The 27,237-nt window shown below is 32.9% G+C and overlaps 3 protein-coding genes across 3 annotated transcripts; all 3 read left to right on the top strand.

Annotated features, from left to right (window-relative positions):
• The first annotated feature begins 7,661 nt into the window (after positions 1–7,661).
• LOC139483925 (uncharacterized) lies at positions 7,662–9,738 on the top strand. Its single transcript, XM_071267649.1, has 4 exons — positions 7,662–7,698; positions 8,038–8,230; positions 9,249–9,308; positions 9,459–9,738. The coding sequence occupies exons 1-4, from the start codon at positions 7,662–7,664 to the stop codon at positions 9,736–9,738; spliced, it is 570 nt and encodes a 189-aa protein (XP_071123750.1).
• Positions 9,739–20,861: 11,123 nt separating this feature from the next.
• LOC139483924 (uncharacterized) lies at positions 20,862–21,401 on the top strand. The gene has a single exon (XM_071267648.1). It carries the CDS (start codon positions 20,862–20,864, stop codon positions 21,399–21,401), a length of 540 nt encoding a protein of 179 aa, XP_071123749.1.
• Positions 21,402–22,364: 963 nt separating this feature from the next.
• LOC139483922 (uncharacterized) lies at positions 22,365–24,053 on the top strand. Its single transcript, XM_071267647.1, has one exon. The coding sequence runs from the start codon at positions 22,365–22,367 to the stop codon at positions 24,051–24,053; it is 1,689 nt and encodes a 562-aa protein (XP_071123748.1).
• Positions 24,054–27,237: the final 3,184 nt, after the last annotated feature.

Below are 27,237 nucleotides of genomic sequence, written 5' to 3'. Positions count from 1 at the left end.
CTCCTTAAGATATAATGTATTTTCATACATCATACTACTGTTGGCTCACATGTATTCATGCGTTAACAATTTTGGGAAATTTCGTTGTGAAAGATCATCCACGAATTGATTTTTTTACGAAGGAGGCATTTTATACAGGTCTATACACAGACTCTGCTAAATCAACGAAATTAAATATTCAAGTAAGTTAGTACCTTTCAAATTATTTTAACCCATTGAATGAAAGAAATTATACTAAGATAATCATTATTTGTATCTATAAATTGTGAATTATAATTTTTACGACTACGTGACAAGAAGTGACTGACAGAAATAAAATCAGGAAAAACGATACTATTTCATTGATTATGAGTTGCTCCTCCCCAATCCATATGCTACATCTTAGACAGCATATGTTATAGTCAGTCTTCTACTTTTATCTGGTTTAATATTTAATGTACTGAAACAATATCAATTTTTGTTATCAACATAACAATAGTAGCTACTGCATATATGTTCTTTTGTTTGTTGCTACATCGTGATTGTCGATGAATTCGCGTGTATTTAATTTTGAGAACGACAAATAAAAACAAAAAAGTTCATAAATATAAGAAAAATTAGTCAAGTATTGTTTTGGGCATTCCTCAATTTTCCTTGTTATCTTCGATTGTTTTGAATTGATCATTGATTTTGTTTAAACAATTTCACATTCAGGAAAGTTTATGTCCGATAAACATGAATGTACAGTCGTATTTTAAGGTGAGGTGTAGTTCTGTTTGATAGGAACGCGAGCTGCAATTGGCGAAGGGATTTTGCAAAACTATTACAGTGGTTCAGCATCGTCAATTTGTTCTTTTCGATGATTGTAATACTGTGTATACTCCAATGCAACCGCAATGTTTAATAACGATTTTGAGATTCATATCATTAAACGTAAAGTAACATAAAACCCGATCTCCTAGGAATATTCTTTACAGAAAGTCCCAAAGAAAATGATAAATTCAAAATCTCAAACGCATCGAATGAACGGATACCAACTTAGTACAGGCATATTTTTAATGTAGAGAATTTTGGATTGAATCTGATTTTATAGTAATTACATCACTTATAATCTCATGAAGGAGAGATACAAAAAAATCTTTTTTTCAAAGAATAACATTAACGGTACCAATTAGTATGCGCCAGGTGGGCATTTGGACAATTGACGTCTTTTCAGTGATTCATGTGGCAAAAATGTAAAAATATCCCCAATCTAATAAAACTATAGAAGAGCTGATCAAAACAAAAAGAATCAAAGGTATAACTAACATCTCAATCATGATTTTCCTATAATAATTAAAGTGTTGTCAGCCCTAAACGATAGGTTTTCATCAAATCAACATATTTCAAATATGAAATTATGTTTATTGTGTGTTATTTGTGTAGGTGTGAAGATTTACCAAGAAGAACATTTATAAGTTAATGTTAACGATGCACGATCATTGATAATGCATAATAAAATTGAGAATAGAATGGGGAATGTGCCAAACAGACAACAACACGACCATAGAAGAGACAACAGCAGAAGGTCACCAACAGGTCTTCAATGCAACGAGAAATTCTCGCACCCGGAGGCGTCCTTTAGCTGGCCCCTAAACAAATATAAACTGGTTCAGTGATAAAGAACACCATACTAAACTCCAAATTGTACACAAGAAACTAAAAGTTAAAATGATAAATATGGATACATTATTATTCGTGGAATACCAAATTTCGTTATTCCTTTCTTCATTCCAGTGTCTTAGACATCAGTTGATGTTTGTGAAGATGTAAAATTGGCCAAGATGTGACATTAAAAATTATTACATACGCTGCAAATTTATTAATTATGAATAACACCTCTTCATTCCCTAGTCAACAGATTTACAGTAAAGCTGTTACGTGTGTACTCTCACGTGTACTGTGTATATCTTACTGTGATAATGTCGTTATCCTTACCATCATTACCATAATAGATAATGAAATACAAATGTTATAGATTTTAACATTAGCAAACATTCTTATGGTAATAAACTTAATCATATCATTAGTTTGACAAATTGATAATTTGTTATAGGTGTTTTGTTTGTTTTCTTTTTTGCATGAAATAAATTTCTTTCATACATGGATACCCCGTATCTTTCCTTTTCTATAGAAATAAATATGAAAAGACCAGATCTAACCAAAACATGGTCTTACCAAACAAAATCCAGACTTATGTGATAAAGAGGGACGAAATATACTAGAGGGACATCAAACTCATAAATCGAAAATGAACTGACAATGCCATGGTTAAAAATGAAAAAGACAAACTGACAAACAATAGTACACATGACACAACATAGAAAACAATAGAATAAGCAACACGAATCCCACTAAATACTATAGGTCATCTCTGTTGCTCCACATGTGACACCCGTCGTTTTGCTTATGTAATAACAAATCCGGTAAATAGTTTTATTCGGGACGTCACATTAATGAAAGGGAAGGGGACTGTAGCTACGACGTTAGGAACAAATACAATATCCTGCCTGATATGTTTTTGAATTGAATTATTATCATAGAATTAACTACTTTATTGTTCAAGACAATCTTTGACTCAATATTTTTGCACATTTTAGGTATGTCATTATTTCAAGCGTTTCTTAAAAAGCCTAATCTTACAGGCCTTTTAAAATTTGATTAAAATTTACAAAATGTCTGTCTTAAGAAAATGCCTATAGTATTGTTTACTAATTTGATATGCATACATGCGCATCAACGGCTCTGGGTGGATGTGAAAATGTCGGTACCACCCACAATGTTGTATTTACAAAACACTTCATTTCATTATTATAAAATTAGAAATGTTATTTCCAATGCATTTTAACAATAAAATATAAAACACGAGAATACTCTTTTTACATCAATGATACCATAACAATATCAACTGTTTACAGTAAACAAGTATGGCGACCCGGGAAAATTTGAAGAAGCTATCCATCGACAATCTCCGCAAACTAGCTACATATCTGAATATAAACACCACTTTAGAAAAAAAGATGATCTCGTAGGCACATTATTGGTCCACAATGTCGCTGAAACTGGTTTAAATCCTCTTATAACCGTCTCTGAAGCTACAAACATAGGTCCAGGAGCTAGCGGGAATCTATCCCTGTTTCTGTCAGTACACTTTTCGCCTCTGCCACCTACTTTTTTTTTAGAGTACCCCAAAGCCATCCTTTGCCACAATATAAAGTTTTATGATCCTGAGACCAAGAGATAATGGTGGTAGTGTCAATAAATTCAAAGGACTTCACAGATCTGTGCATTTTGATGCATGGGATATCCATGAACATTTGTTTTCCAAGGATAAGATTAAAAAAAAAGAATTGAATATTTGATCTGTGGAAAAATGAAGTACCTTTCTCCTTCCATCATAAGCGTATGTGCATCTAATAAAAACAAAGAGATGTTGTGTCATTGCATATGTATGAGACTATCCAATTAAGATCAAATGAAGTGAAATTAATTAGAAATATATTGACAAGTATAAGTTTTTCAAATTTGGGAAAACTCATACCGTTCAGTCAGCTATAAAAGGCCCCGACATGAAAAGATAAAAAACATGAGAAAACTAAAAAAAATTATGAGCGACATGAACTAACATCGACCTCTGAAATACATACTCCTGACTTTGAACAGGTACATTAAAATATGTGGTAGGATTTAGTCACCCCCTTACCCAGGACATTGCTGCCTTGCATAAAGCAGATCTGACACATCTATAAGTTATTAAATCAACATATGGTGGATTTTAACCAATGTTATATGAATGAAAATTTAGTTTAAAATATAACAGATAAATGAGTTTTGTTTCTGTTGTGAATAGATCCATGCAATTTTTAAAATATAGCAATCTTGTCTCAAATTGATATAAATGTACATATATCTAATCAAAGAACTTTGAATAATAATTTAAAAACAACACAATATTAGATATGTCATGATATGATCTGTAATCTTATAATACTGTTGCTACTAAGAAAAACAAATACTTCAATTATATTTCTTACTTTTCTTACAGATTGATGAAGTAACATTTACATATTAATCTAATTTAAATGTTTCTGCCTGGCATCTATGAAGAAGCAGCGCTATCAAGTTAATGTGTGTGTTACTGTTTCACCTGACCAGAAAACTATAACAATTGATTTTGCCTATTGTCAGTGTCCTATTGAGTATGTGAAATTTATGTTATCATTTTTCCTTGTCGTAATGTGTCATACTTCTTAATTCTATAATAGGTTAGAAGACCTACTAACAGTAGATGGGATGCAATAAAAAACTATACATGTAGTTAGGCATTGAAATCTAGTTGCACCTGGAAAATGTGCACCGTATTATCCTACCTGTTCTCCTCCAGAAATAGACTTTAATTTATAATTGACTCCTTGAATCATTGAGACTGCTAAGCCTGTCTTTATAATAAATTATATGAATATACCAATATTAAGATTAATTCAAATTAACCAATAAACACTTTTTTAAGCTTAGCCCAGTCATGCAGTCATATTGGTGGATTACTGATTGCATTCTCAAACAGCCCCTCTAGTAAGCAGCAACAGGAGGATAAGAGCTGCTCATCATTGCCGTGCCGGTGGAAGGTCCCTAGAACAGTCAACCAGAAAGCTCAACCACTGAATTGTCTTGATTTATCAAGACAAAAGATAAACAACTATAAACCGGAAAAGATCACCACCAGTATAGCAACTTTTGACCCACAATGTTGTAGTTACAAAACACTTCATTTCATTATTATAAAATTAGAAATGTTATTTCCAATGCATTTTAACAATAAAATATAAAACACGAGAATACTCTTTTTACATCAATGATACCATAACAATATCAACTGTTTACAGTAAACAAGTATGGCGACCCGGGAAAATTTGAAGAACCTATCCATCGACAATCTCCGCAAACTAGCTACATATCTGAATATAAACACCACTTTAGAAAAAAAGATGATCTCGTAGGCACATTATTGGTCCACAATGTAGCTGAAACTGGTTTTAAATCCTCTTATAACCGTCTCTGAAGCTACAAACATAGGTCCAGGAGCTAGCGGGAATCTATCCCTGTTTCTGTCAGTACACTTTTCGCCTCTGCCACCTACTTTTTTTTTAGAGTACCCCAAAGCCATCCTTTGCCACAATATAAAGTTTTATGATCCTGAGACCAAGAGATAATGGTGGTAGTGTCAATAAATTCAAAGGACTTCACAGATCTGTGCATTTTGATGCATGGGATATCCATGAACATTTGTTTTCCAAGGATAAGATTAAAAAAAAAGAATTGAATATTTGATCTGTGGAAAAATGAAGTACCTTTCTCCTTCCATCATAAGTGTATGTGCATCTAATAAAAACAAAGAGATGTTGTGTCATTGCATATGTATGAGACTATCCAATTAAGATCAAATGAAGTGAAATTAATTAGAAATATATTGACAACTATAAGTTTTTCAAATTTGGGAAAACTCATACCGTTCAGTCAGCTATAAAAGGCCCCGACATGAAAAGATAAAAAAAGGCAACAGTAGTATACCGCTGTTCAAAACTCATAAATCCATGGACAAAAAACAAAATCGGGATAACAAACTAAAACCGAGGGAAACGCATTAAATATAAGAGGAGAACAACGACATAACACTAAAATGTAACACATATAGACAAAATCCCACGAGAATAACAAATATAACATATATATATAACATCAAAACCAAATACATGAGAAAACTAAAAAAAATTATGAGCGACATGAACTAACATCGACCACTGAAATACATACTCCCGACTTTGAACAGGTGCATTAAAATATGTGGTAGGATTTAGTCACCCTCTTACCCAGGACATTGCTGCCTTGCATAAAGCAGATCTGACACATCTATAAGTTATTAAATCAACATATGGTGGATTTTAACCAATGTTATATGAATGAAAATTTAGTTTAAAATATAACAGATAAATGAGTTTTGTTTCTGTTGTGAATAGATCCATGCAATTTTTAAAATATAGCAATCTTGTCTCAAATTGATATAAATGTACATATATCCAATCAAAGAACTTTGAATAATAATTTAAAAACAACACAATATTAGATATGTCATGATATGATCTGTAATCTTATAATACTGTTGCTACTAAGAAAAACAAATACTTCAATTATATTTCTTACTTTTCTTACAGATTGATGAAGTAACATTTACATATTAATCTAATTTAAATGTTTCTGCCTGGCATCTATGAAGAAGCAGCGCTATCAAGTTAATGTGTGTGTTACTGTTTCACCTGACCAGAAAACTATAACAATTGATTTTGCCTATTGTCAGTGTCCTATTGAATATGTGAAATTTATGTTATCATTTTTCCTTGTCGTAATGTGTCATACTTCTTAATTCTATAATAGGTTAGAAGACCTACTAACAGTAGATGGGATGCAATAAAAAACTATACATGCAGTTAGGCATTGAAATCTAGTTGCACCTGGAAAATGTGCACCGTATTATCCTACCTGTTCTCCTCCAGAAATGGACTTTAATTTATAATTGACTCCTTGAATCATTGAGACTGCTAAGCCTGTCTTTATAATAAATTATATGAATATACCAATATTAAGATTAATTCAAATTAACCAATAAACACTTTTTTAAGCTTAGCCCAGTCATGCAGTCATATTGGTGGATTACTGATTGCATTCTCAAACAGCCCCTCTAGTAAGCAGCAACAGGAGGATAAGAGCTGCTCATCATTGCCGTGCCGGTGGAAGGTCCCTAGAACAGTCAACCAGAAGGCTCAACCACTGAATTGTCTTGAATTATCAAGACCAAAGATAAACAACTATAAACCGGAAAAGATCACCACCAGTATAGCAACTTTTGACCCACAGAACTCCTGATATCAATAGAGCACTAGATCATCTGACAGAGCTTAAATCAGTATTTCCCAACAGTGGTAAGGATGAGGCAATAAGACTTTGTTATAAAATTTTGAAAAGAAGCTGTTTACTTAATTTTGCAGACTATCAATTAAACCACTCAATTTTCGTTTTTAACAAATTAAATACAGACAACTTATTACATTTATATGTACACACTATGGGACTCTTTTTCTTTAATAAAGCAAGAAACACAGTATGAATGAGGTTTTAAAACTGTTTTAAACATAAATAGATGTATATATTAATAACAAAGTGTAAATGACTAGATCATAAAAGGTACTCATTCAATAATCATAATAAATTAGAATTTTTGACACACTACATGTACATACTAGTTTCAAACTTTTTAACTTTATTGTATCTATTCATAATTATTGTTAATTGTCAATTTTCATTTTGTACTTTTTCTCATCAATAGATTTGTAATTTTCACTCCAAAATGTAACAATCTTATAGAGCCGTAATAATTTTGTCTACATGTATAATTATGATAACACAATTTCTTATTTAAACAGAAAAAATAACCCATTTGCTGTGGCCTTCACATGTTATGTACCTACAATGTCATAACAAAATACAGGGCACAATATTGGAATAAAACAAGCAATATGGAGAGTTGTCTTATTGGCACCTACACCACATCTTCCTATATCTAAATAGATGAAAATATTGCACTTTTAACTATGACAAAAGAAGATAATCTACCAATTTATTTTAAATGTATGTGTAGCCTTTGGAACATCCCGGATATGGTCATAGAAGCAATGGTTGTTGAGGAGGTCGCTACAACAGAGTCTCCACTTCTGCTCGCTATGAAAAAAAATGGTGTTTACTTCAGACAATAGTAAGCGTTTTAAATAACAACAAAATCAAGTTATAAATAAGTCTAATTTTTAGCATTGAACAAAAAATATTCTTAAGGTATTATTTTTATCTATGGATTATCCCTCTTTGATCGTGATAAGCACCATTTATAAATTTCCAGCGTATAAAGTTTTTTTACACAATCATAATTCTGTTGGAATATTATGTTACTTTATTTCAAATTTTTATTTTCAGTTCCACCAATTGAGATAAGCATGGAATTAGTAACATTTATGGAAAAGGAAACTTCTGACCACAAACAAAACCAAATGTGGAAAGACCTTCACATAGGACGTAACACAAGCAGTATGTTTGGTGATGTTCTAAGATGGAATTCCTCACAAGAGTATCTGGTGAAACAGATTTTAGATAGAGGTAGCTTGGATAGGTACACTTCTACTTTCATTTTATTCATATTAAATAATGGAAATAAAATGCTTATCTGTACTTCATATAAGACAAAACTTAAATTAAAAAAAAAAAAACGAGAAAATAAAATAAACTGTTTGATGCTGCATTTTCTAACAATGAAAGTGAGGTTAATGCTTTTATGTAAACACAGAAAGTCACTGATGCATGAACTATGTTTGTGCTTTATCATTCTCTTATTTAGCATTGTTTTATAGTTTTTTTTAATGAGCCTTCAAGTTAAACATTCATGCACTATATTTTGTAGTTGAATCAATGAAATAGATAATTTACTGTAATTTATAGTTAACTGCATGTATTTACACTCAAAAGGAGTTGGCAAACACCACATAAGTATGTCATTTCGGGCTTAATACATACCTAAAGGTACCAATCTTGTATTACAACTCCAGTTTCTGGTGCATATCAAAACATGAAAGGATATAAAATAGTCCATTTGTTCTGAATTTTTTTCTGGACTCAATTTTATCTGTTCGATTATAGGTTTATGCTGACTTGAAACATATATATAGATTCCAAACAAATCTTGCAAGTTTTTTTGGGATATCAATCCAAGGAAAGTGGAAGGATATCATGTTTACTGGAAGTGGCGCGACCTATTAAAAACAGCAAACAGAAAGTAGAAAAAAAATGTTTTGACTTCAGGGTTACGTAACGTTTTATTCTTTGTGGCATGACCCCCTTTTTTTTTCGATTAAATCACAATTTCACATTAGTACATACATGTATATGAAATGAACATGAATTTTTTTTTCTATGTAGCATTTTTTTTTTTATTATTTTAAAAGATCAGCTGTTTTGCATGTAAGCCTATGGAGCAGTCTATTACAAGACTGCAACCTTAAGCTAATGAAATGTTTGTAACACTGATAAATTCTATAAATAAATCCTTTCATTACCATAGTATGATGCTACTGATAGGTAACATTAAATATAGCCACAATTTACTTTTCCTTATTTGTATCTTATTCCTACAGGTATCATCAATTACTAAAGGTCAAGCTTTGGGGTGATGATATGGAGGACCGGGCAAGACAGTAATATATAACTTTCCAGAAAGCATTAAAGGGAGATTTACAGTGTTACCCACTGTGCTCACCCTTACCTACATATGTGAAATAATGATAGGAAGTTTTTAGACGGTACAGAAACTGGGTTACTAGAGATTAAATGTCCCTTTTCATGTTTTACATTTTAAACCTGAATGCTGCTGATTTTTATTTAGAATGGGGACCAACAGGACCACAATTGAAGAGAAATCAGAAGTGTTATGCCAAAGTGCTAGGAGAGATAGTAGTAATGGGTCTACCATGGTGTGATTTTGTTGTATGGACAAATGCTATCAAAAATAACATTTTTATTGAGGGAACCTGTTTTGATAAATCTTTTTGTAATGATCATAATGATATGTTGCCAAAACTGCTTGATTTTTATATGCAATGTATTTATTCAAAAATTTGTGAATGAGATGAAATGTAATGTTCAAACTCTGATTAAATACTTTTTCTCAACAGTTAAACACATATTTATTATCAACAGCAAGCTCAAGGTTAAGTGTCAAAAGGCCACTCAAAATTATTCACTTCTAACCTTTCAGCATTTCAAAATTTAGTTTGTAATATTATCATGTCAAAATTTAAGTATGATATTTTTAAATATTTTCATCACAAACATGATTTAAAGATTTAAAGATTTACAATTAATACATGTATTAAACATCACAATGCTCAGGTTAAAAATAATACCTATTTATGCTTTCAAAGTTCACATTCAGTTTAATACATGTTGATTTAAATCAGAAAAATAAATAATAATTTAATGTTAATTATTTAAAAAGTATTATTGTGCTATTGATGACAATTTTTTCTTGTTTTAAAGATTTTGCAGTATAATAGACTGAATTTTACCTGGCAAGATTTTAAAAGGTAAACAGGGGAAAAACCTTGAGATTTGTACAGCAGATTTGAATGAAAGATCATTTATATCATCTTGAACTAATAGAACATCTAGATTTGTCAACCACCAACATGTCTTCGTACTAAGTGGTGCAATTGACAATGGTAGGGCTCCCTCTACAATATGGAAGTTTTTAACACGTTCAATACTTCTTTCAGCATGAAAGCAAAGTTGTGCTATTTCCTGTGTCTGAAATACTTCCGCTGTTGAAAATTGGTTCTTTATACCTCTGAATGGTGGAATATTATTAAAAGCGCACTGACGTTTTGCTACAAAAGCACTGATGGTAAATCCTTTATCAGCCATAACACTATCACCAAGCTCTAGTAGATCAAGAATACCACATTCACTTGTTAATTCACGGTCTGACACTCTTCCACCCCAACCTTCTAATACAAATGAAATAACGCCTGATGGGGTGATGCCAACTAGAAATATACAGCATTATGGTGTTTGTAGCTTGAATATGTTAAACTCTGGTTTAAAAGACTTGAAACTTTCTGAATAAAAATTTCAGTACAATCTATGAAGACTCTGGTAGACGGGTTTCGATCTCTTAAAGAATATGGCATGGTTCTAGTAATGATATCTCTAGGAGGAAAAACATTTAAAACTTCGAGTTCAGCATGAATAAGGTTAAGCCAGGTTGTAAAATAACTGATTAGAAGAAACAGAAATGGAAAATCAGCTACATCCCTTATATACAATTCAAGACGAAGTCTATTCATCACAGCTAAAAACTGTTCAATGGGCTAAAGTCTAGAAATCGACTTCCTCACTGAACATAGGTAACTGAAACAGAATCAAATAATTTTGAATGTCTTATGCAAATGTTTAATGAAAAATTCTGGCCTATTCATGTGTTTAACTGTAGCGGTTTTAGGTTCATAGTATAGTTTATTATTATGTAACATATTTTTTTAATAATACATTCAGGTTGAATTACATTTCTATAAGGTTTCGCCCGGTATTTTTATTTATTTGAACGGTATCTATATTATTTAAATTCCCCGCCCGGTGCCCCATCTTTGTAACCGTCGGGGTACCGTCTGGTACCCGATCTTTGAAACTGTCAGGGTACCGCCCGGTAGCCCATCTTTAGAACCGTCAGGGTACTACCCGGTATGGAACGCCTGGTACCCCATCTTTTGAACCGTCGGGGAACCGCCTGTAATTATGTATATAAGGGGATGCGAGAGAGATCAGAGTGTGGAGATTGTTAGTTAGAATTGTTTAGATAATACTGTGTTCTTGAAGAGAGTTATCAAAGGTATCAGAATTATAATTTAGTACACCAGACGCGCGTGTTATCTACATAAGACTCACCAGTAACGCTCATAACAAAATAGTTATAAAGCAAAACAAGTACAAAGTTGAAGAGCATTGAGGATCCAAAATTCCAAAAGATTGTGCCAAATACGGCTAAGGTTATCGATCTATTCCTTGGATAAGAAAATCCTTAGTTTTTCGAAAAATTCAAAGTTTTGTTAACAGAAAATTTATAAAAATGACCATGCATTTGATATTTATGTCAACACCAAAGTGCTGACTACTGGGCTGATGATACCCTCGTAGACAAAACATCCACCAGCAGTGGCATCGACCCAGTGGTGTTAAAAGTTATCAACGGTACCAGATAAAAGATAAGGATTATTGTTCAGCTGATTTATTATGTTAAACTGATATCGTATATTTAACAGATTACATAGTGATTTGAATTGAGACTTTGTGTTGTGATTTGTTTTCTTTGTGTCATTTGAACATGGATTTTATGTAATTGACGCTACCTCAAAATAAGACATCAACATACAAGAATCCATAAAAAAAAACCGGCAACGCTACAAATGGCGGTAGCGACCAGATAGCCATACACAAAGTTTTATATATTTGTAATGAGTATAATTATTGGAATATCAGTGAGATTTAAACTGTTTAGATACATGTTAGAATTTACGTTACAAGTTGTATTTTAGAAATGTTGGATTTTCCTCTGATTTCAGTATTTTTGTGATTTTACTTTTTATTATTAATGGAGATTGATAGAAATAGAACTGACTGTAATATTTATCCAATGGATTTTACGAACGTTGGAGAAGAGACTGTTTCGGGAGAACAAAACTTGAGGAAGCTTGTATTCACCAGGATCATTTTCACCATCTCAAGATTTCCAAGGAGTACCTGATTCCATTCCAAGGACACCATGATATACCAGAACCGAACAACGGACGGACCCTAGGACCCCATTGCCGACGGTGCCGACGACAAACATTTAGGGTGGTTTCGACGGTAGCAGTAATTGAAAGGATGAATCTTTTATTTCGAGCACACCGTCAGATATAAACCAGAAACAACAAAATGCTATTCAGCCAGAACTGATCATAAATGGGACAAATTCGTTCTTAGATAGAATAGATTTGGTTGATCTTAAGTTTGATACTTGTGATCGGATGGTTTTCTAAAAATGAGGAAAAACGTATTTTTTTAGGTAGAATTTGCCAATAAAGGTTTAAATGCTGTAAATATTAGCAATATTTACCATCAGAAATCTGTACAAAAAAACCATACCTGATTACTTCAAAAATAAAGCTACACCTGTTATTTCGTATACTTACACCAAGTCTATTGCATCCAAGATTTTCAACCACAAGAGGATTTGAGAGACCTTAACCTCAAAGATATAAAACCCAAGCGTCCGGATTGCTCATTTGAATCGTCACAATACAACTATAGTCCAGCTGGTCATGTTATTACTGGTGACCTTGGCATCGTTAACAATAAACAACTAAGACAATGTTAGCCAAGGGACCAAAATATAAAATTCCCCAGCCCATCAACTGCAAAAAGAACTTCAAGTTACTGATGGATGCAGTTGAGCAAGAAAATGGATGAAGCACCAACCAGACGAACCAGAACTAGACACTTTGTCTGAATGGATCAAAGCTATTCGATCATGCATTCAGAAGCGCATTCAAAAGTTCAGATGTTCTATGAGCACAAAAGTTACAAACCCTTTCAAGAATCCGGATTTTGTGGTGGCTTTATCTTCTTTGCATGACAAATATGTCGTTGTTCCAGCAGATAAAGCCTCTAATTATGTTGTCTTCATGTGTAAAAACTATTATTTGTAATGTCTCACAACAGAGCTTGAAATGAATAGAACAACTGGTAATACTACATATTCCTTAACATTATTTACCAAGGACGAGATTTTACAAAATCACAAATCTGTCCTTCTTTCTTTTGGTACCAACATCAAAGAAAATTTACCATCATTATACTGGATACAAAACTACACAAAATTCCATGTAAAGACTATACATAGATGGATCGTCAAAATGTTCGACTAAACATCTTTCTAAAATACTGACTACTATTCTTCTACAGTTAAAGATGGGCTTCAAAAAAATTTGTGATGAGATATAGTCTACCAATGGTGTTAACCAGATGTTGACTCGCAAAAATTCTAAAGATCTACTGCTTAATCTTCGATCACAATCTTTGCAATTTTGCAGCAACATAAAGTCTTTCGATTTTTTTACCCTTTACACTACTATTCCCCATACTCAGTTGAAACAGTTTTGTACTCGTATGTAGCAGAATTTAGTCAAACCCTTCTATAAGACAAACAGAAAAAGCATCTTGCGAAATTCTTTAATTTCACTTTCCGATATATTGATGATGTCCTATCGCTGAATAACCCATATTTCAGCCAATACTTGCATTTCATATATCTCAGTGAACTTGAAATTAAAGATATAAGAACTGTTTCATAACTTGATCTTTTCCTTAATATTGACACAGATGGGAGACTTCACATGAAAATCTATGATAAACGGGACGATTGCAACTTCCCAATTATCAATTTCCCATTTCTCAGCAGTAACATACCGTCTGCCCCTTCGTGTGGTTTATACATTTCAAATAATACGTTATTATCGTGCATGTTCACACTATACGGACTTCATATACAGGAGTGTACTCCTAACGCAGAAACTGCTCCTACAAAGTTATATGGAGGACGGATAAAAAAATTATTCTCCTTAAAGAACAAGGTACGATAAGGCTTGTTTTTGGCCCCCCTATTTTCTTATTTTTCAAAATTCTGTTTTTGTAAGCTAATTTTTATGTTAACATATTCCCTAATGCTTGAAGTTTGTTAAGATGAACTTCAAAAACACCTATTTTAGCAACTGGGTGGGATGAGGGGGTAAACTTTCTTTTTATTATTCAAATACTGTGTTTATTATTCACTTTTCAGGTGTTTTGTACAACAAATTGTTAGTTTTTAAGTGCCTGCGCCAACGTGACCGAGAGATTTTTTTATTCCAATGTCATAAGTACTTTTTTGCTGTCTAAATCGACGTAATTTTTCCCTGGGTCACGTAGGCGCACCCTATTAAATTTTTAGAACCAATGACCAAAAATCGTCAATTATCCAACTTTTGGCGTTTTTGCTGCCCCTTTATCAGCCATTTTCTGAAATTAATGGTATTGAAGTTCAGCCAAACAAATTTCAAACCTAAGGGAATATTTTAACGCGATAAGTAGCATTACAAAACCGAATTTGAAAAATGAAAAAATATGGGGGCCAAAAACGAGCCTTATCGTACCTTGTCCTTTTACGGTTACCATCACGAATTGGTTGATCAATGTATACGATGTATCTTTGTCCAAACTAACTATGGACATTTTTACCACGTGTTAGATTGTGGTTTGTCATTGCGTCGTCTGGTCTTTTTTTTTTACCGAACTTTACTTATTCTCGAATGTGACTGTTTTGCTAAGTGTGAATTCGTATTGCTTTAAGACTAGCACTGTACCTTTCCATCCCAAATTAATTTGTTTGGGTTTTGATGTTGTGTTCGTTGTTGCCATCAGATTTTGTCAAATGTCTTAACGTTTGTAGATGTAAAATGTATTTTTTTATGTTGTATTCGTGTGTTGTGTTGTGGATAACTACTCACCCAGTTTAGTTGGTAAATTTAATTTTGATCAACGAAATTTACACTATATATTTGGTTTGCAGTTTTGATCAGAAGAAACATCCACAAATCTAGATACTACAATTAATTATCTAATTTTTACTTCAATTAAATATTAATTAGTATTATAATTTTCACTGTTATTAATTTAAGTTAGATAAGTCATACAAATCTTATCTTGAATTTCATCAAAATTCTTTCTTTATTTTTGGAACACGTTATAGAAATTTAAATGTGACGTCACTTTGGGTGTTGCATTGACTATGACTAACAGGGCTGTGATTTTGTAATGTATTCGTTTTTATTCTACAGCTAGTCACCATTTCAGTTTATTCATGTATATCTATTAAATAGTCATTTTATAAAAAAAAAAAAAAACTTTTTGGAACGTTTGGTCCTAGACGATCTTCAACTTTGTAGTTGTTATGGCTTTCAAACTTTTTACATCTGAGCAAAGTTTTGTGTGAACGTAGCGCGCGTCTGGCGTATAAAAATATTTCTGAATCTGTTACCTTTTGCATGTTTTGATGGCTATTATTCGTTTGTTTCTCTGTCCTATTTTTTGTCCCATTTATCTGTTTATTTATTGTAACCCTGTCGTGAAATGTTGTCATTTTAATGTTATAATTAACACTGCCATTAAAGATGGAGGTTTGGCATGCATGCCACAAAACCAGGTTCAACCCACCATTTTTTCATAGAATGACCTGTACCAAGTCAGGAAAATGGCCATTGTTACATAATAGTTCTTATCTGTGTGTGTTACATTTCGGTGTTGTGTCTCTGTTGTGTCGTAGTTTTCTAATATTTGATACGTTTCCCTCAGTTTTAGTTTGTAACCCGGATTTGTTTTGTCTATCGATTTATGAATTTTGAACAGTGGTATACTACTGTTGCCTTTATTTCTGTGACATTTCCTTTTCATGACATTGTTTGTTGGCTGTAGCAAAACGTTATAGTATCTATGATAACTCTACTGATAACATTTCTAGTTTCGGTAATTGTGAAGTTATTTATAGAGGAAACCTCGAGACGTTTGAAACACTTTGACAACCAGAACAAAGGCAGAGGAAGGCAAACCGATACCGTACGTAAGAAATTGACTTTCGACCAGAACATTCCACATATTACATGTATTAGGGACAATGCAAGGACTCTACCGATAAACTCATCATCACCTTTGTAAGTTAAGAGATCCGTAGTTCAGGTAAAGAGGACATTAAGTGGCAGTAACAATAATGTGCTAGCAGACTTTCTAAGTTACTTTGAAAACATTGCGAATCTAAATGCGTGGAATGAGGAGATAAAAAGGTTAATGTTCTTTACTACCTTGAGAGGATATCCAGAAACATTTGTGCACGGATTGTCTACAGATATCCAAATCCGATGGCAGAGTTTATAAGATAAGATGGAGTTATGTTTGGACATTCAAACATGAAAGAAAGCTACCTTTCGTCCCCGAGGGTATCACCAGCCCAGTAGCCAACACTTCGGTGTTGACATGAATATCAATAATGTGGTCATTTTCAAAAATTTCCTGTTTACAAAACTAAGGATTTATTATCCCAGGCATAGATTACCCTACCCGTATTTGGCACAACTCTTTGGAAATTTGGATCCTAAATGCTCTTCAACTTTGTTCTTGTTTGGCTTTATAAATATTTTGATATAAACGTCACTGATCAGTCTTATGTAGACGAAACGCGCGTCTGGCGTACTAAATTATAACTCTGGTACCTTTGATAACTACTTACTTAAAAACTAAGAAGGAAGAAGGAAACCTTGTGAATCTTATAGAGATTTGGGCCAATCTATTTAAAATTTGTACAGACGTGCATACCCATCTCATCCAGAACTTGTCCAAAAATATAGTATCAGATCGTTTCTTGACGCTTCCAGTAATTTAGAGGAATTCCAAATGTTTATAAGGCGAACTAAGCCTAAGATACTCCAGGAAGCTGTTTCAAGTGCCATGCAAAAAGAATGTATACGAATGAATGAAGAAAATGTAAATAAGGTTAAGAGGAGAAATAATGTATATACAGTGGAAAAAGAAAGCAATGTTCATGAACCGAGTTCAAAGATAATCTATGCCTGGGATAATAAATCCTTAGTTTTGTAAACAAGAAATTTATGAAAATGACCACATTATTGATATTCATGTCAACACCGAAGTGTTGACTACTGGGCTGGTGATACCCTCGGGGACGAAAGGTAGCTTTCTTTCATGTTTGAATGTCCAAACATAACTCCATCTTATCTAGTAAACTCTGTCATCGAATTTGGATATCTGTAGACAATCCGTGCACAAATGTTTCTTGGTATCCTCCCAGGTAGTAAAGAACACTAACCTTTTTATCTCTTCATTCCACGCATTAAGTTTCGCAATGATTTCAAAGTAACGTAGAAAGTCTGCTAGCACATCATTGTTACTACCTCTTAATGTCCTCTTTACCTGAACTACGGATCTTTTAACTTGCAAAGGTGGTGATAAGTTTATCGGTAGAGTCCTTGCATTGTCTCTAATACATGTAATATGTGGAATGTTCTGGTCGAAGGCCATTTTCTTACGTACGGTATCGGTTGGCCTTCATTGTCTTAATTCTGGTTGTCAAAGTGTTTTAACTGTCTCGAGGTTTCCTCAATGAATAACTTCACAATTACCCAAACTAGAAATGTTATCAGTAGAGTAACAACAGAAAGTATAACATTTTGCTTCAGCCAACAAACAATGTCATGAAAAGAAAATGTCACAGAAATAAAGACAACAGTAGTATACCGCTGTTCAAAATTCATAAATCGATAGAAAAAACAAATCCAGGTGTCTGGTTCGCGTTTTACCCATTTTATTGCATAGTCCTCAACTGCATCCATCAGTAATTTGAAGTTCTTTTTCCAGGGAAATCTATATTTTGGTCCCTTGGCTAACCATCTTAGTTGTTTATTGTTAACGATGCCAAGGTCACTAGTAATAACACTACCAGCTGGACTATACATGTATTGTGACGATGCACATGAGCAATCCGGAGGCTTGGATTTCACATCTTTTAGGTTAAGGCCTCTCAAACCCTCTTGTGGTTGAAAATCTTGGATGCAATAGACTTCGTGTAAGTATAAGAAATAACAGGTGTAGCTTTATTTTTGAAGTAATCAGGTATGTTTTTTTGTACAGATTTCTGATGGTAAATATTGCTAATATTAACAGCATCTAAACTTTTATCGGCTAATTCTACCTTAAAAAAAATGCGTTTTTCCTCATTTTGAGAAAACCATCTGATCACAAGTATCACACTTAAGATAAACCAAATCCATCTAAGAACGAATTTGTCCCATTTATGATCAGTTCTGGCTGAATAGCATTTTGTTGTCTCTGGTTTATATCTGACGGTGTGCTCGAAATAAAAGATGCATCCTTACAATTACTGCTACCGTCGAAACCATCTAATGGTTTGTTGTCGGCACCGTCGGAAATGGTGTCTAGGGACCTTTCGGTGTTCGGTTCTGGTATCTCATGGTGTCCTTGAAATGGAATCAGGTACCCCTTGGAAATCTTGAGATGGTGAAAATGATCCTGGTGAATACGGGCTTTCTCAAGTTTTGTTCTCCTGAAATAGTCTCTTATCCAACGTTCGTATAATCCATTGGATCAATATTACAGTCAGTTCTATTTCTATCCATCTCCATTAAGAATAAAAAGTAAAATCACAAAAATACTGAACTCAAAGGAAAGTCCAAAATTTCTAAAACAAAACTTGTACTGTAAATTCTAACATGTATCTAAACAGTTTAAATCTCACTGATATTCCAATAATTATCCTCATTACGAATATATAAAACTTTGTGTATGGCTATCTGACCGCTACCGCCATTTGTAGCGTTGCCGGGTTTTTTTATGGATTCTTGTTTGTTGATGTCTTATTTTGAGGTAGTGTAAATTACAAAAAATCCATGTTCAAATGACACAAAGAAAACAAATCACAACACAAAGTCTCAATTCAAATCACTATGTAATCTGTTAACTATACGATATCAGTTTAACATAATAAATCAGCTGAACAATAATCCTTATCACTTATCTGGTACCGTTGATAACTTTTAACACCACTGGGTCGATGCCACTGCTGGTGGATGTTTCATCTCCGAGGGTATCACCAGCCCAGTAGTCAGCACTTTGGTGTTGACATAAATATCAATTGTGTGTTCATTTTTATAAATTTTCTGTTTACAAAACTTTAAATATTTCGAAAAACTAAGGATTTTCTTATCCAAGGAGTAGATAACCTTAGCCGTATTTGGCACATTTTTTTGGAATTTTGGAATCTCAATGCTCTTCAACTTTGAGCTTGTTTTGCTTTATAACTATTTTGATATGAACGTCACTGGTGATTCTTATGTAGAAGAAACGCTCGTCTGGCGTACTAAATTATAATCATAGTACCTTTGATAACTCTCGTCAAGAACACAATACCATCTAATCAATTTTAATTTACCATCTTCACACTCTGAGTTCTCTCGCGTCCCCTTCTATTCATAATTAAAGGCGGTTCCTCGACGGTTCCAAAGAATGAGTACCAGGCGGTTCTAAAGATACCGGGTGGTACCCTGACGGTTTTACAGATGGGCTACCAGGTGGTACCTTGACAGTTTCAAAGATCGGGTACCGTACGGTACCCCGACGGTTACAAAGATGGGACACCCGGCGGTGAATTTAAATAAAATAGATACCGTTCAAATAAATAAAAAATACCGGGCGGTGCCCTATATAAATGTAATTCTCGGATGCTATTTGAACATAATAGTGAACACGGCTCGGCAATATAAATGTATTGATTATCATGTTCTGTTTGTGTTTTTCCTTAATCAATTCCATGTACTATTTCAGAGTCAGTTTTAGGTAATTTCTTGCTTTTTTGTTTTGTAGCTGATTTTTTAAAGGTACACTTTCTTTTCAAGTTTTTGGTTGGTACTTTTGGTTATGAATATTAATTCGTTGAGGTGTGGTTGCTGTAGACATAGGCATAGGTGTTTATTTTTTAAAGGATTGAAATGTGCATCTGCTAAGAGTATATCTACATTCGGAAAAGTTAAAACATTTTAGTAGGGTTGAAACCGACGCATAAAATATACAGAGACTGCGGTACCCAAATATTTAATTTACATCCAAATAATGTGGCAGCATTGTTTTATCATGGGTTATTATAATTCTATCTTCCTATAAAATCCCGAATGTATTATTAAAAAGATATGTTACATAATAATAAATTATACTATCAACCTTAAACTGCTACAGTAAGACATATGAAAAGGCCAGAATTTTTCATTAAACATTTGCATAAGACATTCGAAATTATTTGATTCTGTTTCAGATACCTATGTACAAAGAGTTCTGGAATGCAGTACTGGAAGGGAGACGAAAATACATCCGGTAAAAATAGAGTGAGGATGTTGACTTCCAGACTTTAGCCCATTGATCACTTTTAGCTGTGACGATGAGACTTCGTCTTGGATTGTATATAAGGGATGTAGCTGATAGATTTTCCATTTCTGTTTCTTCTTATTCTAGTTATTTTACAACCTGGCTCAACCTTATTCATTCTGAAATGGAAGTTATAATTTTTTTTTCACCTAGAGATAGCATTTATTACCAGAACAATGCCAAATTTTTTAAGAGATCGAAACCCGTCTACCAGAGTCTTCATAGCTTTTATTGATTTTTTAATTGAGAAAGGTTTAATTATTTTAAACCAGAGTTTAACATATTCAAGCTACAAACACCATAATGCTCTAAAATGTCTAGTTGTCATCACCTCATCAGGCGTTATTTCATTTGTATCAGAAGGTTGGGATGGAAGAGTATCAGACCGTGAATCAACAAGTGAATGTGATATTCTTGATCTACTAGAGCAAAGCGATAGTGTTATGGCTGACAAAGGATTTACCATCAGTGATTTAGTAGCAAAACGTCAGTGCGCTTTGAATATTCCATCATTCAGAGGTATAAAGGACAAATTTTCAACAGCGGAAGTATTCCAGACACAGGAAATTGTACAACTTCGCATTCATGTTGAAAGAAGTATTGAACGTGATAAAAACTTCCATATTCCAGAACTTAGTACCAAGATATTTCAAACATGTTGTTGGTTAACAAATCTAGATGTTCTATTAGTTCAAAATGATATAAATGATCTATAATTCAAATCTGCTGTACAAATCTCAAGGTTTTTCCCTGTTTACTTTCTAAAATCTGGCCAAGTAAAATTCAGTCTATTAAACTGCAAAATCTTTAAACAAGAAAATATTGCACATCATCAATAGTACAATACTATTTTTTAAAAACTCAACATTTAATTATTATTTATTTTTCTGATTTAAATCAACATGTAGTAACTGAATGTAAACCTTGAAAGCATATAAAGGTATTATTTTTAACTTGAGCATTGTGATATTTTTAAAACATGTATTAATTGTCAATCTTTAAATCATGTTGGTGATGAAATGCAAGAAATAAAATATCTAAAAATATCATACTTTTTTGACATGATAATATTACAAACTAAATTTTAAAATGCTGAAAGGTTGCGGCACTTAACCTTGAGCTTGCTGTTGATAATAAATATGTGTTTAACAAGCCTACAGTCAATGCATTTTTCAGTTCAATCTGACTAGCCAACAGTCAATGCATTTTTTAATTCAATCTGACGAGCCTACAGTCAATGCATTTTTCAGTTCAATCTGACGAGCCAACAGTCAATGCATTTTTTAATTCAATCTGACAAGCCTACAGTTAATGCATTTTTTAATTTATTCTGACAAGGCAACAGTCAATGCATTTTTAGTTCATTCTGACAAGCCTACAGTCAATGCATTTTTTAGTTCAATCTGACAAGCCTACAGTCAATGCATTTTTAGTTCAATCTGACGAGCCTACAGTCAATGTATTTTTTAGTTCATTCTGACAAGGCAACAGTCAATGCATTTTTTAGTTCATTCTGTAATGTTATAATTTGGACTCATAAAGTTAATGCACTATAAAATAATCTCATATCCTCAAAAAATTTAAAGGTAAAATATTGGGTTTAAGTAAACAATAAAATGTTTAAATAACTTAAGATATACTTTGGTACGTCATTTTTACGATTATATACATGTATAAATATGGCCGACAACATTTCAAATGCGGAAGCACAAATGCCACAATTATGCCATATGTGTGAGGAAAATACGGATATTAAGTTCAAATGTTTAGATTGTGCATTCCTTCTGTGTTCGAGGTGTCGGAAACTGCACGAAAAGGTCAGAACAAAGTATGTTCATCAAATTATTGATCTGAGAGACAAGAGGGCAATATCAAAAGATTCCAAATCAATTCGTATTCATCTAGTTCGTTGTGAATTCCATGAGGACGAAAATTACATTATGTGTTGCCAAGAATGTCAGCAACTTGTTTGTGCTACTTGCATTTTAACAATGCATCAAAAGCACGAAATGGGAGATATGAAAATAATTATTTCTACTAAAGTATCGAAACTAAAACAGTATCAGGAAATAATTGACACAACAATTCTTCCAAATATTTCTAGAAACTATGCTAGATGCGATGACTTGATGGAATTTCATACAAAGAGGACCGACATAGCTAAGACAGGAATTCATGATTGGAAGACCTACTTAATAAATGCTGTTACAAAATTACTGGATCAACAAGCCGAGTTATTCTATGAACAAATAGACAAAAATATGGACGAAATAAAGCAAAACATTCTACCTGAACGTTCAGAACTAGATGATATGAAAAGAAATATCAATAAAATACGATCTGAAATTGAACGTGCAACCAATTCTCATGATCTTTCGCAAATGATTAATCTTGAAAGCAGCATAGAGTTGTTGCTTAAAAAAGTATATGCACAGAAGAAGAAAGAACGCACAAATTATTTCGAATTTTCTCAAAGAGAATTAAAAATTCTTAAACTCGGTGACTTGACATTAAAACCTGTGTTTGAATTACAATGTACTCAGTCATTTGATACCAGACTGTCGTGTATAGATAAAATGGCATCGTATAAACATGAAGAATTACTGGTAAGAAATTTGGAGTTGAAGAATCTTTGTTTATTGAAAATTGTCCATGATCAAATCATTGAAATACACAAGTGGAATATCGATGTGAAAGACATAACCGCTTTACAAACTGGCGAGATAATAGTCATTCTAGTTGATAAAACAGATTTGAGACTTTTGACGAAAAAACATCTGACTAGTACTATCATAAGTGATTGTACAGAGGTGTTCTTTGATACAGCCCCACAGATACCGACAGCACTACATACTACTCGTGAAAACAATGTTATAATAAGTACAGTTGAAACCGGAAGAGACTGGCTTCCAATGGACGAACCGTGCAAAGTAGAAATTATAGTTATAACAGCAGAACGAGAAGTTATTTCGCGTTTTATTTTCGATAAAGATTTGTTCTGTTTTCCAAATAAAATAACGTCGATCGGTACGGATATATGTATTGCAGATTCCATTTCCGATTATTCTGGAAGACTAGTAACGCTGGACAATAAAGGAAAGGTTAAATGGACATACGGAGATAATGAGACAAATTCCGTAATTATTGCAGATATGGTTTCCACGCCTTTGTACAATGTCGTTTTATTGGATCCATGCCAGAGTGTCTTGCAGGCTCTTGATTCTAAAGGCGCTTTTCTAAATACATGGCGATTGCTAGACTTTAATGTAACTAATCCGTATGCAATGACTATATCAACGGATGATAAAATACTTATTGGATGTGGACACACTGGAAACAATTTACACGTACTAGAATTTAGGGAATGAAAGAAGCAGTGTTTCAAAAATAAAATCACGTTTCAAATTGAGCCGTTGAAACGCTAGCAAAACGCGCAAATGTTCTTATAAATTGTTATATCTAAAACCAACTCCTTGAGAAGTGCGTGTAGTTACAGGATTCTTGTAATCCAAACTGTAGACTCTTTACAGAAATAGGATTATACCAAAAACAATTAAAATTCTCGAATACACTAGAGAATATCAGCTTAATGTGAATATCGATAAAAACTAACTATAAATTGTACCTACCTTTATGTGATATATTGTGCAAAATTACCTAAAAATGTTGCTGCCTTTATGTTTATATTTATAAATACATAACAATTTTTATACTTATCTCACCCATTTAAAAAGTATCTTTGCGTCCAAACCTCACTCAATATTGGAGCAGAAATATTGATAACACAAAACCAGTTGGATTTTTAAGAAACTTTTTAATATATTATCAATATCTGTCAATAACAAAGAGTAAATCATAACCGACAGTCTGATAATAATACAACAAAAGAATACAAAAACCAAGACTGTGTCCTTAGTACACCGATGCCCCACTCGCACTATCATTTTCTATGTTCAGTACTGTGGACTGTGAAATCGGGTCAAAACTCTATTTTTTTATTAAAATAAGAAAGATCATATTATAGGGAACATGTGTTCAAGTTTCAAGTTGATTAGACTTCAGCTTAAGCAAACACTTTAACCGGAATCGGGACAGACGGGCGGACGAACGGACGGATGAACGAACGCACAGAGTGAAAAACATAATAGCATACAATGGGAGGCAATGGTTTGTACTATATTTATGAGTAACAACTCAAATATAATGATATTATCTTTAAAGTCATAAGAAATCTCAAATTAAAAAAAAAATGCATATGTTTTTTATAACTCAATGGATAGTTTTCATAATAAAACTTATGTACATATACTTTTTTCTGGAGAAAATTCTTTAATTTGTTCATATTTAAAAGAAGTTTATTTTATTTTAATTGCTTCCTAAAAGGAAGCAATTCCCCGACATATTTTCCGTATGCAAAGTGACCTCAGTGTGACCCATCTCGTAAAAATCCGGTGATCGCAATACGCATGGATATGTCCTTAAAATAAACTATTATCTGATTGTACATGTTAAACACGTGCTCGATATCCATGTTTTTTGTTGTTTGTTGACAAACAGGTGACAATCATTAAACTTCGTCTTCAAAACACGAACTTTAATTACCTGCCATATTTTCACAACACTGACTGATTGAAAAAAAAATTGACGATTATACGAAATCTATGCGAAAAAAATGATAAAATCGTGCACAGAAGACTAAGTTTATGATGTTTGTATGCATTGGTTCAAGAATTGGAATAACATTATTTTTCACCGGTCACTTGTTATGACTTTAAACACCCTGAAGTGTCAGGTGTGATTGCTTCCCCTGATTATTATGGTGTGTACTACTTAGTATACTAGAACAGAAATTTTATTTCACCAATATTTACAGTTGTGCCATCTGTAAGTTCCAACTTATAGAGGTAAAAAAATTTAAGTTTTGATATTTTGAAATCATCCAAGTGTATCTGAAGTCCTATCTTTCTATCAAACAGAGGTAAAACCCCAGATTTTAAAATGTGTTAGGTAATCACTTTATGACTAGGGTATTTTACACACTGAATTTTGGTTTTGCAAAAAATTAAGCTAGCGCCAGTTTTTTGGCTGAGGAAGAAGGTTTTTATAACCAGAAAGTTAACTTAAACAGCTGACAATGGTCTAAATGATTTCCCTATTTAACTGGTTTAGAATTGTGGTTTTTATAGATCAATCCAAACAAAAATCCAATTGACATTGACGATATTTACTGAAGGGAAGGGGTTACTTTTATATTCTATTCGTATGTAAAAGTAAAGATAATTAATCACCCAGTTCATTTATAAGAATTTAGTTTGGGGCAACTTAACGTATACGATTTATTTGTTTTATAGTTTTATTTATAAAAATTAATACCTAGATAGCTAGATAATACAATAAATTATCTGGTTCTAACACAATTCTAGATTAATTAAATTGTAATTGTTGTATTATACATTAAATGCCATAATTACAAACCTGATTTAGAACTATATCAAAATTGTCAAAATTATCGTGACGTCACTTTTACCTGTGACGTCATTTTGTAGCATAGCGTTATTCTGTAGGTGGCAATGGTTATTTTGTACCGATTTATGTGCTTTCGTTTTTTGTTTTACGTGTTTGTTTTTATTCTGTGGTAAGTCACCACTTCGATGTTGACATGGACATTAATTATATGGTCATTGTTTTTATAAATTTACTAAAGATTTTCTTATCCCTTGCATAGATAACCTTAGCCGTATTTGGAATCATTTTTTAGAATTTTGAGTCACCAATGATCTTCAACTTTGTACCTGTTTGGCTTTCTTTACTTTTGTTATCTGAGCGTCAATGGTGAGTCTTATGTAGCCGAAATTCACGTATTGTGTATTAAATTATCAGCCTGGTACATTTGATAACTATTAGCATGTTGAAATGTCCTATTGTAATGTTTATTTGTGTATTTATTTGTCCTGAATGTTCTTGCATTTATTTGTACTGTAGTCCTGTTATGTAATGTTGTCATTTTAATGTTAACATTGCCATAAAAGCACGAGGTTTGGCGAGCCGCAAAACCAGGTTCAACCCACCATTTTTTTTTTTTAAATGTTCTGAACCAAGTCAGGAAAAAGGCCATTGTATGTTCGTTTCTGTTTGTGTTACATTTTAATGTTGTGTTTCTGTTGTCGTAGAACTCCTCTTATAATACATGTGTTGCCCTTAGTTTTAATTTGTAACCCGGATTTGTTTTTTTCTCTCAATTGATTTATGAATTTCAAACAGCGGTTTAATACTGTTGCCTTTATTTATTTAAAGACAATTTAAATTTAAAAGTCGGTGTTCACATTAAATAGAAACCAAATGCTCAACAGGGCGCAGCTTTATACGACCTCAGAGGTTAAACCCTGAACAGTTGGGGCAAGTATGGACACAACATTCAAGCTTGAAACAGCTACAGCTCTGAATTTGGATTGCGATTAAATAGTTGACACAGCAAAGGTTTCTGACACAGAATGAATGTGTTCTAATGAACGTAAAAAAATTTTTTTTTGCTTTTGAGCCATATACTATGCT

Source organism: Mytilus edulis, chromosome 8 (genome assembly GCF_963676685.1).
Source record: "Mytilus edulis chromosome 8, xbMytEdul2.2, whole genome shotgun sequence".
NCBI lineage: Eukaryota > Metazoa > Mollusca > Bivalvia > Mytilida > Mytilidae > Mytilus > Mytilus edulis.
Note: the sequence above shows the minus strand (reverse complement) of the source record. Positions and strands in the feature narration are given on the sequence as shown.